We start from the raw sequence: 16,485 nt of genomic DNA, 5'->3' as shown, positions 1-16,485 counted from the left end.
ACAAACACTTATCCCACACTCTGCCTAGGTTCTTTTTGGGGAGAAAATTTGGAACAGTAAGGCTGCCCGTCATTTCAGGATTTCAGAACGATGTTAAGTTCTGACAAACTGCTTAGAAAGAAACTTGATGACTGCATAACATCATAACATTCCTGCTGCAGCAGGACAAGATGCTGCAGTTGAAAATTAAAGGCAAAGGAGAACCTCCCCAGGGAGTAAATGAAGGCAATGGCGAAGAGCTTCTATCAGCAGAGCCACGATATAGGTCATTCTTCTGAGCATCTGCCTCTTTCTTTAGTGATCCAAAGTACCGTTAAAGCTATCCTCTTCCTAGAGAGGTAAAAAGTGACATTCAGTCATTCCTCTCCTCCTCCTTCTTTAACATTTAAGAGAGCAGTTCCTGCTGTATGCTGTGAAAGATGACTGGCATTCACTTGGACTCAGCACAAGAGAAACCAGAGCTTAATTTTCTTTTCTAGGGCAGACCCTCCTCCATCTGCAGAGTTTGTTTTTTTACAATGATGCCACATTTGAAAGCTACTCCTCCTACAGTGTCATTTAAGACTTGCCAGAGAAAAGAAAGTCTTATCCTTTCGTTCTCATTACCTCCCTCCCCCAACAAACAACCCAAGTATAAAATATGACAGCTACATACCAGGATCCCACATTTAAATGCTGCTGCTTAAATGAGACTTAAATAAAGCCTCAATATAATTTTGGTTGAAAGCATTTTTAGGAAAGTGTTATTCCTACACTACTATTAATCCACAATGGCTACTATACATCTTCACCCATTTGCTCCTTTGGTCCCCCATTTACAATTTAGTAAATGCTTTAAGGTTAACTTCTATTTCACAGCATTGTTTCTTGCTCATGTCTTAATGAAACTCACTAAAAAAAATAAACCATCCAAATGAATATCCTTTTGTGAAAACCAAAAGTTATTGGGCAAGTGTATTCATTTTGATAAATACTTCCAACTGAAAATGTCAGACATTTTATTAACTACTGGAATACTTATATATGACCTGAAAAGGTTTTATTTCCTTTCTATCTTGCATTATAGAAATGAAGCCCCAAAGAGGCCTTGCCTGGTTGCTTGGCATGTCTGTACTACAGATACTGAATGTTCATATCAAGTTTACTTGTTGCTAAATTTAACCAAATAAAGCAAAAAGTTCAAGCATCAATGCTCCTTGTTCTCAGCTAGTTAGAATGGCCCTGTTCTTCCAATCTCATCCCTTTAGATACTACATCGCTGTCAACCTTTGCTCACCATACTACAAGCAATCAATGCTAACCTATCTTTACATAAAATACAGAAATTTTAGTTTCCCTATCCTTGATGGAAAACACAACTGTCAACACCTGCTTTCACAAAGATCCTAATCAACTGCACAACCACTAAGCACTTCTTACTTTTATGTCCCATTCTCCTTCATACACACAATTTTTTCCACCACCTCAAAGCAATGAAATGTTTAACGTTTCTTCTGTTAAAAAACTTAACATACCGTGCTTACTACACTCTCATCTGGTCTCTGTTCCTCTGTTTCTGGTAGGCTATTTGATTATTCTTTCCTACATTAACTGCTTCATATTTGCCTTATTAAATTTTACACTGATAGCAGTCAATGTTCCCAATTCATCAAGATCACACTCTATTTAAACAGATTCCTCCAGAGTATTCATGATGCTCCTCAATCTGCCCCAGAACAGATGTGTTCTGGTTTAGAAACTGAAATGTCCAAGTATGAATTTTTTTTCTTTAAAGCCTTTTTTTTTTTCACAGAAAACAGAATCAGCAATGTTGTATGTGGATATTTAAATGATCATGAGCCTCTGTAATTTTAAATTCTATTCTTAAGTGCCAAGAAATAATTATGGCATACATAAGTTTATTCTCAAGTGAACATGGGGTTTCTCATTATCAGTGTCTATTGTGCAATTTCCCACAACACATGCGTGTTACACTCACCTCTTTCTCAAAGTTATTTGCTCTCCAAGGAGCATGTAAGTATGCCACTGAAACTCCATATATTGCTTTAGGTTACCTCAGATTTTGTGTGGGTGTAAGATGCAAACACAGATTTTCTACATGGAGAAACAGCAGAAGGTTAAAGAAATTTTGATTATAAGCCTACAAGATATACAAATAGAACAAAAGAGCTGGACTACAGAATCTAGTTGTTTCGCTCAGGAGACCATTTCACACACAAACTCCACAGAAAGCACCATTTATCAGAATTTGCTAGATTTTAAATGGACAGGAGTTGCAACTAGATATCAAGTAATACTGAAATACGCAAGTGCAATTAAAAATTCAACGAAAATTAAGGAGTCTCCTAGAAAACCTTCAGAAATGGACACATGATTCAGAGGCAGATAAGAATCAAAGGAACAAGATACGGTGGGCTGTTTCAGGGACAACTAGAATAAACAAAGTGTCCAAGGTTCAGCTTTTGGAAGCAAGCTATACAGCAGAAGCAGCAGTTTGCAATTCAAATTAATGAAAAACAGACATATAACCTGGCTGCAAGGGAAGGCAGGTGAAGGTATTTTCAACAGCAAACATTCTTCTATTTAAAAAGTCAGCATGTGTATTTCAGGCAACATCTGTCTTCCCTCACCTTTAGTCAAAGGCACTGTACCCTGGCTATTCCACAAGATGCCCCCAATCTTCCCCTGCCTCCTGGCAGCTTTGAGAAAATCATTGCTTAAACCAAGCCAAAAAGATAATTAAAAAGAGTTCAGACTGAGATTTCACTCTCCATTCACTCAGTGAGCAAATGTCTCTTACAGTTTTAAGCTATTAAAGCTCAGAGGAGTTTTATTTAAAAGAAGTGTCTGAGACCCAGCATTTAATGGCATACCAAATCCACACAACTGATTTGGGAGAGGGAATCAGCCTTAAACTACTTAGCATGAGTTTTATTTTCAGTAACATCCAACTCTGAACTAAAAATCCTGTAATGCTTTACTGGTTCCAGTAGTAGCACACTGCAGTCTTCTGTCTTGTTTTCTAAACTGAAACTCGCTAATCCCGTAATTTCATACCCTTCTGTGCTCATTTTTATCTATGTATTAAGTATCATAACCTGCCCTGCATACCTCAAGTCCTCAAAAGGCTTCTTTAAGATTCCAGTTCTATGGAAAAACCATGATTCCGTCCTTGGCAACCTTCTCAAGCAAAGCCACCTCCTTGTAGCAGGTGGTCTGACCTATTTAAAATAAATTTTTGTAGAGAAAACGTAAGAGGAAGTACTTAATAAAATTCAAGAACAAACTATACATGATAGACACCCTGTCACATAGCGCTAACCAGTGACATCAGGAAAACCGTTTCAAGAGTTCAATGTATTTATAAAAAACTAAGTCATTTTCAGAGCACTACTGTCTTTATTCAGAACAATGGAAATATTTTAACCTACTGGTAATTGTATTAGTTCCTAAATCTGATTTGGTCTGGACATTGTGACCCATGAACTGGCACAGAGTAGTGGGGACATAGATTCAGAAGAGATTAAGTCAATACTTCCTACAGGATTGAACAAATCAGTTTCAAGCTTAAAGAGGAATGAGAGGGTAAAGAAGCAGAATACACTATACATCACCGATTCAATAGTACTTACTATTGCTGTCCCTGAACATCACCTAAGTCTCAGTCCCATTTATACTGAAATTCACAGCAGAAAATCTCAGAAACACCAAGTAAGGAAATAAAATAGCATCTCCAACTTCTATACACAGCAGGATTCATTTAAGAAAGAATCTTTCTAAAGGAAGAGACCTGGATTCATCTTGATTAACCTGATGAGTATCAAAGAAGTATGTCACTGACCTAGATGCACTTTCTAAAGGAAGAGAACCATGAGAGGGGATTCCAGACCGAATAGGTAGACTTTCCAAAGGTACTTGTGTTTCTTATTGTAAAAGAAAGCAAAACACATGGCATAAGAAGCTGGAAAGCACAGAAAATAAGTTAAAATGCTTCACAGTTGACTGTGATTTCAGAAAAGAAACTGGGTTCATAAGAGTTTAATTAGAAAAACAAGGTACAAAACTGGGCTGTCGTTACCACTTACTACAGCATCAGTGATTTTAGAACTATTTTGCCAGTATCAATTATGTTTTGTGGTGGTTTAAAAATCTTGGTTCCTACAAATAGGTAGAGAAAAATGAAAGGATTAGATTGCACAGAAAAATACACCTTGTGACAGAATATTTATAGATTCATGGAATCATTAGGTTGGAAAAGACCTTAGAGATCATCAACTCCAACTGTATTTTGCCCTCTCAATATTTACCATTCACAGAAGAATCTTCTACACAACACCTTGGAAGAAAAGTGTTGAAGGGAAATTAAGTGAAGAGAAATAAGTACCAAGGACATACTTGCACTGAGTCTCAGGTAGCTGTTCGAACTTGAGTTTGATTAAAAAGTCATCAGCCTTCAGTTTATTAGCTCAACTTTTTCAAAAGAGAGATTGCCAAGATTTTCTCAATGTTCATGCAAAATCCAAAGATAGAATTATATTAAAATGCTTACTTTAAAAAGCAAACATTTAAATTCTAAGAAGCTGGATGCAGTACTAGAAGTTCTTCCTATTATTATATAATTTATTTTTCTTAGGAAAGAAATACATATGCTACAATAAAACTGTGAGAGGAATATGTTGGTTTTTTTTCTTTTGACGTTGTTTAGAGTTCTGCTAAATGGATGGAATTTCTTAATCCTTCTGTAACAAATAGTTTTAGAAAGAAAAGAAACAACCTTTCTTCTTTGTAGCTTTTGAGGAAGGTCACAAAGTTGGTGAAGGATTTAGAAGGGAAGTCATATGAGGAGTGGATAAAGTCACTTGATCTGTTCAGTCTGAAGAAGAGGAGACTGAAGGGAAGAACTCATTGCAGCTTACTGTTTCCTTACAAGGGAAGGAGGAGGAGCAGGCGTTGATGTTTTCACTCTGATGACCAATGATAGAACTCTAGAGAATGGCAGGAAGATGTGCCAGGGCAGGTTTAGGCTGAATACAAGGAAGAGGTTCCTCATTCTGAGGGTGGTGGAGCACTGGAACAGGCTCCCCAGGGAAGCAGTCATGGCACAGAGCCTCACAATATTCAACAAGCATTTGGACAATGCCCTCAGACACATGGTGTGAATGTTGGGGTTGTCCTATGCAGGGACAGCCAGGGACAGCAGTTGGACTCGGTGATCCTTGTGGGTCCTTTCAAACTAAAGGCATCCTATAATTCTAACCTAGAAAACTCAAGATTCATTACTAGTGAGCTTGTGAACATTACTTGTTTTCAATACATACACCATACTTACTTATGCAAATGAAAAATATTGCTAACAATAACAGCTTCAGAGTGTAAAAATAAAATCATCTCAGTGAACACGAGAGTTTTACAATACATACTGGAAAGCTTTCAAACTATTGATTTCAGCTTGTTCACGGGAAGTCATGAAATACAGTATCTTAATAGGATAGGGGAGCAGAACAGAGAAAGTTTAGAATGACTACTATTTGAAAGCATAACAAACATATCTCAGCTGTTGATAGAGTGCCTATTTGGTCCTGAGGATAGTGTGTTACTGAGCAGTGGAAACTCTTTTCATTGATCATCAGTAATCTTACACCTGTCTCCACAAAATAGTCATACAACATCATCAGAGAAATCAGCACTTTTCCAAGTCCTCTTTCACTAAAAAAAATAAGCAGAAAGACCAAACCCAACTAGACCATACAGTTGGCAATGTTTACATTTGTGCTTCCTGTCCGAACAACACTAGTCAGCAATAAACAAATTAGAACTTAACTGGATGAAAAGCTCTTCTTAGTTATATCATACATTTAAAGCAATGAAGTAAAGTCAAGATGTTTAGGAAAAGGACGCTTATTCTAGTAACTAATAGTTCTGAAGGACCACATCGTCTCCTTCTCACTGAGGCACCCTTCCTCACACTTAGATTCTAATGCACAACACCTTTGAGGAGCTGAAAATTACCCTTCCTTTACAAAAGGCTTCTAACTGTATATAAACTCTCTCATGAGTAGCTGTATATCCTTATAAGATCAACAGTAAGATCAATTGATGTGATATTTAAAGTATATTGAAGCAGATATGCAAGTTTTCAGTCTTATTCAATTAATAACAGCCTTTCTTTGGCACATCAAGAAAGCCAATCTAAAGGCCACAAAAGATGGCATCTTCTTAATTTTCAAAGCCAGCCTGCAGTTCCTAAGGGATGCCAGTTAGCAACCATGGAAACTTCTATTGTGAGAGAGCATTTAGAGATGGAGCAACTCAGTTGTCAGTCTCAGCTTAATAAGAACCAACCCTAGACAAATGAATGAACATACTGCTTTCAATTAGGAATGGGCTTCTGTTCACTTCTCTACAGAAGACTTTATTTGAGTAACAATGGAAATTGTTAGTCAATGTCATAATATGACATTAAAACAGTCTACCAAGAGTCACAAGGACCTATCGCAGCTCTCCTCTAACACTGGGATAATACCAATTGCCAGCAAACTGTCTAACCAAGCATGTTTTTGAATGATTTTGAACCAAATTTTGATGCTATTCTCACTTGTCTAATTTGTAATGGGAGTCCATTTCTCTCAATAGGAATTGAAATAATCTTCCAAGACTCCCACTGCCCATCAACACCTGCCGAGACAAGCAATTTTCAGTCAGCGATCTTTTTTTTTTGGTTTTCAGTCTATAACATCTTCAAGAAGAGGTCTTTTCACCAGTATAGGCAGAAAACCCTCATCTTTTAAGTACTTCCCCAAGACTAGTTTCAAAATACTAAAGCCTGAAATGGTACACCTTCCAGAAAAAAAAATAACAAAAAAATTTAAAAATATTAAATGTTCTGCAGGCAGAAAGGGGGGAAAGTGAGGTGTATTAGAAGCTAGAGGGATATTTTTTGTTCTCAAAGACTGACTCTCTGTCAGAACATGGTGGTCTGTCAGCATCTCCCAAATAAGAATCTAAATTTCATGTCTAAAATTAAGCAGCACAGGTGTCTTCTGAGAGGTGTGGCTGTCTAGCATTCACATTAGAAGACCTCAAACAAGGAATAGCTTGTACAGTGCAAGCACAATGGTTACCATGTTTTCAACTGTAATATTAAAGTAACACCTCAAAACCAGAAGTCTGCATTTCCGTAGCAGCTGCTTCCCCGTTAAAATGCTCATGTGGCCTGCAGAAGCCATATTACTTAATGTTTGCTCCTAATTAGTCAGTATGTGCAAAGCTACATCTCACAAAGAATTCACCATGGTTCCCTGGTTCATTAACACCACTCCTGTGTGGCTTCGGCTGGCAGGGAACTCCAAAGCTTTCAACAAAAGAGAAAAGTTAAAAGTTACTGCACTCAGGAGAGGTCATTCAGAAGATAAAATAACACTTGTTACCAACATTTTTCATAGTGGGAATAATTTTAAGTTGCATGCATCTCAAGTGGATTGTAACTACAACTGAAGAATAAATAACACACACAATCAGTCACCTTTAAAATTACGTGCACCTTCTATATTAAGAATGGAACTGATTACAAACACTAATGTGAATCAAAATTACAGATTACACACAAAACAATCACTTTCTGCACATAAATTTTACTTTGCTTAATATTCATTTTGCCTTGACTGTTTTATAACTACGCTACACAAATACTAAGAAGTGAATAACTTTCCATGAATGATACCTACCTCGCTTTATGTAGGCTTTTCTGTACCAAGGACAATCCATGTCTAGAGAAAGACATGAGAGATCTTTAATCCATCCTACAAATGGGTAGATTTGGCCAGAATTTATTGTAGAATACAGTCATTATTACTATTTAGTAAGTTTTCCACTTGTTAAGCATAAAACAATAAAAAAATCACATGCTCAGTTTAGTTGAAGGTACAAGCAGTTGCTTTCTTTTTCTTGAGAGAATACTTTCTTAAAATTGTAGTATTAATTCCTTACTAAAATCTAAGATATTACATGTCTTCTGAGAGGGAAAAGGAGTTTGTTTCTATCATAAAGTACCAACTTTAGAGTGGGATTCCAATAAAAGCCAAAACCACATTACACTCAGTGAAGAAGCTTCAACCTTTCCAGTGCTGTGATGTCCCCTTTCCTTGCAGCTATATTTTTTTAAAAAGCTATTTTAGTAGCTTAAAGCAAGGCTGAGGAACTTGCTCCCATTCCACCCTACACCTCCCACACACACTTCTGTAAGGTATGTCTTTAAGCAAAAGTAGCTGTATTTCATATTTGTAAAGATAATTTGAGTTAAAATAACATATTTTTTAAAAAAATCAGATAGTGATTTTTACTCTGGTACCTCTGCCACTGACCACTCAGCTGTCTGGAGACAAATCCACACACTAAAGCATAAACTGAAAAATAATTTGCATGACTGCATCTAGTTAAGCTACAACAAGCCACCTGTTCAAATAAGCAGGTCCCATTATAAACCAGATGTTTGTTCTTCCAAAAGCAAATGGAGAACTTGCAAGGTGATAAGCACTTCTGCCCAGACTGTAGTCTTTGTCTAGAGATGCAAACTGCAAGTACCTTTTCTAAATACACACACCATAAAACTCCTAAAAATGGCACTGTTTCACAATTTTGCTATTATATGTGACCTTCATTAGTATTCTCCTCCTTTAGCCCCTGGTGGTGTTCTAGAAGTGCATTAGTACACAGAAACCAGAGAACTGAGCTTGCAATGCAGCAACTCGGCTCTATCTTCACAGGCAGCTTGTACCCCTTGATGGCCGAACTGTGTGTTCACACACTATCTTTTACAAAACCATATTTGATTACATATCAAAACAAAAATGACACCTTCTGTTAAGGGAAGGTTAAAAACCAAGCTGAAATGGGGCAGCTACAGTAAAGCAAGGCAATTTTTAGCTATGATAAAGTGTTCCTTCTATGTAGAAGTAGCTGAGCGAGCATATTAAAGGTGAATACTAACAGCATCTATTCATGCACTTAAACAAGATTTTAATCTAAAAAAAATTTGTAATATTCACAGTCAGTGCATGCCCTCATGATCTGAATTCCAAGAGGCAGCCATTAAATCTACTTACTCCATTTTATTGTCCTTTTACAGCAGAGTTGGCAAGAAAAACACTCCAAGACCTCCCCCTGGACAGTTTTTAATTTTGGTGTAACAGTCATAAGACTGTTAAACACTTCAAAGAGCCCCATCACCTTCTTCAAATCCATCAGTATCACACAGGGAAGTTATTCTATCTCTTCTTCTAGAGTACAAAGAGTATTATTTCCTTGTACCAGTCGGAAAATAAATACATCCATAAAAACACACATATCCTATTCTAGGCACAGAATGAAATCTATCCTGCTTTGACGAATCATTAATAATTGAGCTGTGAGATAAATGCAGGCCACTGACATGCTATACGATCAGATTGCAGCTGTATGTTGTGCCCCATTTTGCACAAATTAATATTCCATTTTGCACAAATTAATATTCCATTTTGCACAAATTAATATTCTAAAGTTTCAGAAACCTTGAAGTAAAAACCCAGATTCTGACATGACTTACATTGACATAAGCTATAAGGGAATGCAAATAAACCACTATTCACCCTGTTTGTAACAAAGAAAAATTATATTTTAACAAACTAAATTTAACACCTAGCCAACAGTGGAAAACATCAAGTTTCAGTCCCTGAACTGACAGTGACCTGATGAGACAAGATCAGTTAATTTCCCTGGAGCTTGTTTTCTTGGGTTTTGTTCCCCACCCCACTCCCCTTCTTCTGCTATTCCAGCATTAAATAACAGAAAGTGCTAGTATAAGACACCTACTTAATCAAGCTCCTTGTAGTCCTCAGGATCACCTACAAAGTATCAATTGTACAAAAAACTACTGGATTTCCCAAAACTAAGAGGAATTACTGGGATAGGGCAAGCAACCGCAAAACACAGAAGGCATAATCGTAACTTTCCTCAGGGAATGACTGTCCAAGCATTACCTGTCTCATCAAGACAAGCTCTTTACATTGTCAGCAATTTTTATAGGCCACAATTTACATTCCTTTTAACTGAGCATAGTACTTATTAAAGCCTTTTAGAGACACAAAACAAAACATCCCAACTAACCAGGCAGTTGGAGGGAGAGCATTTAAGCTCAGTTCCTCAATGTGTAGTGTCAGCATGGGACAATCACCTGACTCAGATGCCCAGTTAAGACTTTGACTCCTACCACTCTCTTTTGATCAGTCTGAGGCATCTAATGATAGTACTCAGCAACAGTGTACATACCTCATTGCCCATCTGCACAACAACACATGAGACTCATGTCAATTTTTGCCATGGTTGGGCAGTTCCAGTGTTGCCTTCATAAAAAGATGACTGTACAGAATAGCCTTTCTTGCAAGTTATGTTCCCAAATAATCCTAGGAGAGCTTTATTCTCTTATCCTTACAGTCAAGTACTTTTCTTGACTCAGAGCTTTAAGATTTTATTGCTTTTTAAGTTAGTGATGAAAGATTTAATCGCAGATTTGTTAGATTTAACCACTGGACATAGGCTTTTCCAGAATCTTCCAAGTTCCAACAGGAGCCATGCTAGAAGTTCCCAACTATAAACACTATCAGAAAAAAAATCTGGATTTACCATGCATTTCCTCCCAGTAATCATTCACAGCTCGAGTTTAGCAATAAAGAAATCCATCATTGGGCCCCCAACACCATCTGGGAGATCATGCTTTTGGCAGAGAAAAACGGAGCAGCAATTGCTTAGCAGCACAGAAATCAATGACTTCCCCATGCAGGGGGAAGGAAAAGGCTGCTCCTGCAGAGCACGGGATCATTCATTTCCCTTCCTGCCAGCAAAGCTGCTTCGTACATGTAGTGAGCAAAGTCTATGTTACACTGGCAGGGGAAACACACACACCATGCCCCCAGACCCCATCCTCACCAGCAGGGTTAGACAGCCAGCTATGCAGTTTCAAGTGATTAGGATGGAGTGAATACCTGAGGACACCGGGCTCCTGGGAGCACCTTTATACACAAGGGTTTCAGGCTACAAGGTAGGTGACAAATGTCCAAGTACATCGCTGATTTAGGCTCATCTAGAATCCTATGACTTGAGAATTAAACATTTTTCAGGGCCAGGACAGCCTGGTCTTCCCTTCCCCCTCACTACTAGCATAGTACTATTTACTTCCAGCAAACAGAGCTCTGAAACAGGTGTAAATGTAATTTTTTGTTTTAAGCACAACCACTAAAGGGGAGTTTGGAACATAAAAACCAAAATCTAGCTCATTATCCAGGAGAAAGCAGGCCACATCAACATTCTTGATAGCTAAACCACAAGTTTATTTATAATACACAACAGCCATGCATCCCTTTTTATTGAGACTGGAATAGTAATTCAAGATCTTCTGTCAAGGTCACCGTAGAGGCCACTACTAATCCATGCAGCTTCAAAATACCAACTCCTTCCTCAGATTTAGTAGCCTTAGTGCTCCCTGAAACATGAGGCAATGTAAGGAGGGCAGGAGTTGAGAGCTTCCCCAAACCCACACACTTTACCTTAGCTGCATGCAAAAAGAACTTCACACCCACATTTTTTTGCTCCAGGTCAAAGTTTCCAACGAAGTCACAGTAATGGGATCATTACAGGCATGTATGCAGTCCTCAAGAACTGAACTACTGTCTGTAACTGGTGTCAGAGGTTACTGATAGAAAACAGCAGTGGAAGGGATTTCTGGTAAAGCCAGAGTTGGCCCCAATTTGAACCAGGGCTCTGAATAAGCAGCTTGTCCATTAACCAGACCTCTCCAGAAGGTACGGCTGCAGCTGTTTCCAGAGCTATGTCTGCACATTGACCCCAGTAACTGCAGACACGCTAGGATCACCACTGGATCAGGCTGAGAATGTTTAGCTGTATCAAGCATATTTTGCAGCATCTCCTGAAAGCTACACTGCTAGCTGTATATCTCTCAACCCTTGAGCCTAGAAACATAGCTATCTTACAGGAGAAATATCTTGGGTCTCTAGCAGCTTCTAACTTTTCAGGGAGATTGCTCATCTCTCTACTCACATTTTATACCTCTATAATTTCTTCAGTTTAATGAGTTACATCTGTAAATGTAAGTATCAGCCTTATTTCTCTAGAGTCACCGTTGCTCTAAATCAATTCAGGTCATGCTGAAATTAGTCTTGCCCTTCACCAGGTTAAAAGCTTCTCCAGTTTTGCTATAATTAAAACATGTCCGTAGATAAATTACAAATAAAGTGAAAGACAGAAAAGAAGTAGAATTACTCTGTAATATTTTTTTCTTGTTCCTTCATCCCCAAGTATAATAAGAAACCTCTCAAAAATCTCCCCCTACTCCAGTTTAATAAGTCAGCAAAAAGAGACGCTGCTTGGAGGTATTTCATAGAAGAAATAATATGTAACCTACAAGAGACTCCTCAATAAATGTTGGCACCACACATAACCCTACCTGTTTTACTGCAAAAGGGAAAAAGCACACCCATTTTCTAACTTGCATCTTCTTCTTAGTCCATTCTAGCTGCAGTAAGATTCAGCATTTGGTCAGCCTTGAGAGCAGCAAGCCTGCCTTTATCTCGGTGGAATGTGTCGTCACTGTTTGTTCTTACAGTTTATGGAAAGGCAAGTACAGTGACTTATGAAACTGCTGCAAGAAAAAGCTGAAACAAGTTAACAGAATGCTCTTCTTTAAAATTACATCCTTCATTTCTGGCATGCAAAGCCAAAACCATACCACACTTTTGACTGACAGACTTAGATATTATTTATCATATATGACAAGATGATCGCAGAGGTCAAGTAAAATTTCACTATATGTTCCTGAACTGCCCACAGATCTTAAGTACTCTGCAAGCAGTGGACAGCCTAGCCTTATGTTCTAGAGCAAAGTATCTTCTTACTAATATATTCTTTTTTTCCTTTCGGAAAATTGTATTTTCTTCACACAGAGAATAATTATCATGAAAATTCTTACCTGTTTTCCATCTAGTGTGTATAAGCGTTTAACCACCCCTGAATCCAGCTTGATGGCATCAGTTATATCAGTAAGAACCTGTTCAAATGAGTGTGCTGTCTTCTTGTTAAGCAGAATCCGGACTGCTTTCCGTGGTTTCACTCCACTCCTGATGATAGTGACTAGTTTAGGCCTAATGAAATCCTTATTTTCTTTTGCTTCTGGAGTACCTCCTTTAGCAGTGGCAAGAGATGGCACTGAACGAGAAGTAGAAGTTGTCTTAACATTCACTGACCAGTTTGGGTTTACATTCTTTGTGTACTCCAGTTTCTTGAAGGGTTCTATGGAACCACATACATAGCTTTCCCCTGTGGAAACAAAAGCAGCAGACCAGCAAGTAAGATTGGTGGTGGGGTGTGAGTGAAACAGCAAAATAATAAATGAAATCCTTCTCAAACTACTGAACATTATTCTTATCATTCTTGATCTACAGCGTTTAAAGCATTGATCTCTTCCCTTCTCAGATGCTACAGACGATAAGATATCTTTTAATGATCGCTCCACAGCTAACCATTCAGCAAATTCTGTTACAAAATCCTTGAAAGCAGCAGGGTTGGGTTTTTTTTTCAGAAAACACCATCTGCAGTGGGAACCAATGCTGTCAGTAAGCAGTGTTCATATCTAATCAGCTGCCCAGTCCCAGCACATTATCACCTTCACGCTTAAATGGCCTGCTCCAAACACGTCCAAAGGAAATAAATGAAATGTTATTAAAAACTATAGGTTACAAATAGCTTTCTACAAATGGTGGGTGAAGTGTCATAGGAGATGTGTTAACATTTGATTATTTAAAGCTTTAAGTAGCATAATCCCATATTACACATAGGAAAGAAATCTCACTCCATTATTCTACTGACTCAATATATAATACAGTTGGGAAAGGCAGGCAAAGAGTAGTAATTACAGCATTCTTAAAACAAATTTACCACACTTTAAAGAAAAAAAAAATGGATTACAGCTAATACTCCTATTGGAACATTATCTAAAATAAAATATTTTCACAAATACCCCACCCACACAATTTCTGGGGAACCAGAAGATACCCAGCAAATATCAGCACACCCCTGTTCATTAACACCTTAACCCATTCCAGCTGTAGGCTGCTGTGAAAGTGGGAGCTGCTTGGGTGGTCCTAACCTCCTCCTTGAGCTTGCCTGAGTAATTGCACTGCCAGTCATACTGGGTAAGTTCGATCAGCTCAGTGACCTGCTTGAACATAACAAAGACAATACTAATTTTGCAACAAGCTGATTCAGTTCACCTTCTGGCTGAAAAAAATAAAGAACAAAAATACTAGATCCAGCCAAACCACACCTTCTTGCAGCTTACAGTTAAACTCCATTACAAATAACGTAAAATCCTATCCTGAACAATACCACAAAAACATATGAGATGTTGTAATTCTTCTGGGTTCAGCAGTTTAGTGTATGCTAACAGCATAGAGGCCTTCACATTAGTAGTTTAGTCCAAGGTATTAAAACAAAAACAAAGTAAAACTCAGTGATGTACTCTCTATTCCAAAAAGTACATAAGAACCAAAGATTTCCCTAATGATCCCTGCCCTAAGGGAAAAGGATTCATAGTTCCATTATTAAAACAAAAAGTAGTATTTCAGTTTTACTTCTGGACATAAATTTTAAGGTTTCAGGGCACCTAACCCCACAGCCAATACAGCACACAAGGCATGCTGGAATATATGCACAGAAAACAGTTAGAAATGCAGGGTGGGAGGAATCCACTGGGACACGATGTCCCAGTACAACAGAGGTTCAAGTTTCCTGGCATGTATTCCAACAGTGAGACAGTAACATATTGTACAGTGATTATCAGAAAGGCAGTGGAAGGACTGCAAAAGAAGACAAAGAAGTCAGAGCAACATGTGAAGACGGACCACAAAGCAGGAAAGATAATGACAGATAACACCAAGCTGAGCAGAAACATTGATCTGCTTGAGGGAAGGAAGGCTTTGCAGAGGCATCTGGACAGGCTGGATCAATGGGCCAATGCCAGCTGACTGAGATTCAACAAGACCAAGTGCTGGGTCCTGCACTTGGGTCACAACAATCCCACGCAATGCTACAGGCTTGGGAACGAGTGGCTGGAAAGCTGCCCAGTGGAAAAGGACCTGGGGGTACTGGTTGATAGCCAGCTGAATACGAGCTAGCAGTGTACACAGGTGGCAAAGAAGGCTAAAAACACCCTGGGTTGCACCAGAAATAGTATGACCAGGACCAGAGAAGTGATCATCTCCCTGTATGTGGCTCTGGTGAGTCCACACATCAAATACTGTTCAGTTTTGGCCCCCTTCGCACAAGACAGACATCGAGCTGGTGGAGTGTGTCCAGAGAAAGACAACAAAAGCCAGTGAGTGGTCTGGAGAACAAGTCTTATGAGAAGCAGCGGAGGGAACTGGCCTTATTTAACTTGTAGAAGAGCAGCCTGAGGGGAGACCTTATCGCTCTTTACAACTACTTGAAAGGAGGTTGGAGCGAGGTGTGCTTTGGTCTCTTCTCCCAAGTAAAAAGTGATAGGATGAGAGGAGACAGCTTCAAGCTGCACCAGGGAAAGTTTAGATTGGATATTAGGAAAAATTACCACACTGAAAGGATTATCGAGAATTTGAGCAGACTGCCCAGTGAAGAGTCAATATCCCTGAAAGTGTTTGAAAGACGTGTAGACATGGTACTTAGGGATATAGTTTAGCAGTGAGCTTGGTGTTAGATTTACTGTTAATGATCATAAAGTTCTTTCCCAATCTAAATGATTCTATGTTTCTATAAATGCAATGACAGCATAAGATCAAGCAAGAACCATAAAAGGATTTTTGGTGTTCTTGTTAATTTTAAGAGCATTTTGCTAAAGCAGAACAAAATACAGCGTAGGAGATGAAGTAAGACATTTGAATGCTTACCAGTCACTATGTAAATTCAAGTTAATCTGCACTTTGCAGTTAACAGCTAAAGTGTTTAAGAAAGGAATCTCAAATGGAATGCTGACACCAACCCTACAAGAGACAAATACAAGCTCTTCCTTATATCCATTGTATATATATGACGGAGAGATATAGATATATGGCAACGTCAGAACAAAAAGGCTTAGCCATAGTAATGATCCAAGAGTGATCAAATAGTACGTATTCTTTTTTATCCATGTCACCATACAATATTTTTAGCACTATCTACTCAGTTACTGCAATGTCAGAGTGCACCCACACCACCACATCCATAAAATTAACCAATTTTAAAAAACTTCAACAGTGCTTTGTAGAAGGAAAATAAAATTCCTACTATGAACAAGAGCGTGTTTAATACACTAAATAACTGTTCTATAAAATACTTTGCAGACATCTCTTTCAGAAATGTTGAAACCAAATTTATTCTTGTCTCCATTAGTGTTTGCTGTAAGACTTAAAATACATCAGCCACTTCAGG

General features: G+C 38.3%; 1 protein-coding gene across 3 annotated transcripts in view; it reads right to left on the bottom strand.

Annotated features, from left to right (window-relative positions):
• DCLK1 (doublecortin like kinase 1) overlaps positions 1-16,485 on the bottom strand; it is a 248,398-nt gene that overhangs the window by 210,062 nt on the left and 21,851 nt on the right. For all 3 annotated transcript variants that reach the window (XM_069882515.1, XM_069882524.1, XM_069882531.1), the window contains one exon: positions 13,016-13,362. In XM_069882515.1, the coding sequence (XP_069738616.1) occupies positions 13,016-13,362 (347 nt within the window). The remainder of the gene's footprint in view (positions 1-13,015; positions 13,363-16,485) is intronic.

This window comes from Phaenicophaeus curvirostris, chromosome 1, assembly GCF_032191515.1.
Source record: "Phaenicophaeus curvirostris isolate KB17595 chromosome 1, BPBGC_Pcur_1.0, whole genome shotgun sequence".
Classification (NCBI taxonomy): Eukaryota; Metazoa; Chordata; class Aves; order Cuculiformes; family Cuculidae; genus Phaenicophaeus; species Phaenicophaeus curvirostris.
The sequence above is the reverse complement of the archived record's forward strand: the minus strand, read 5'-3'. Positions and strand labels throughout refer to the sequence as shown.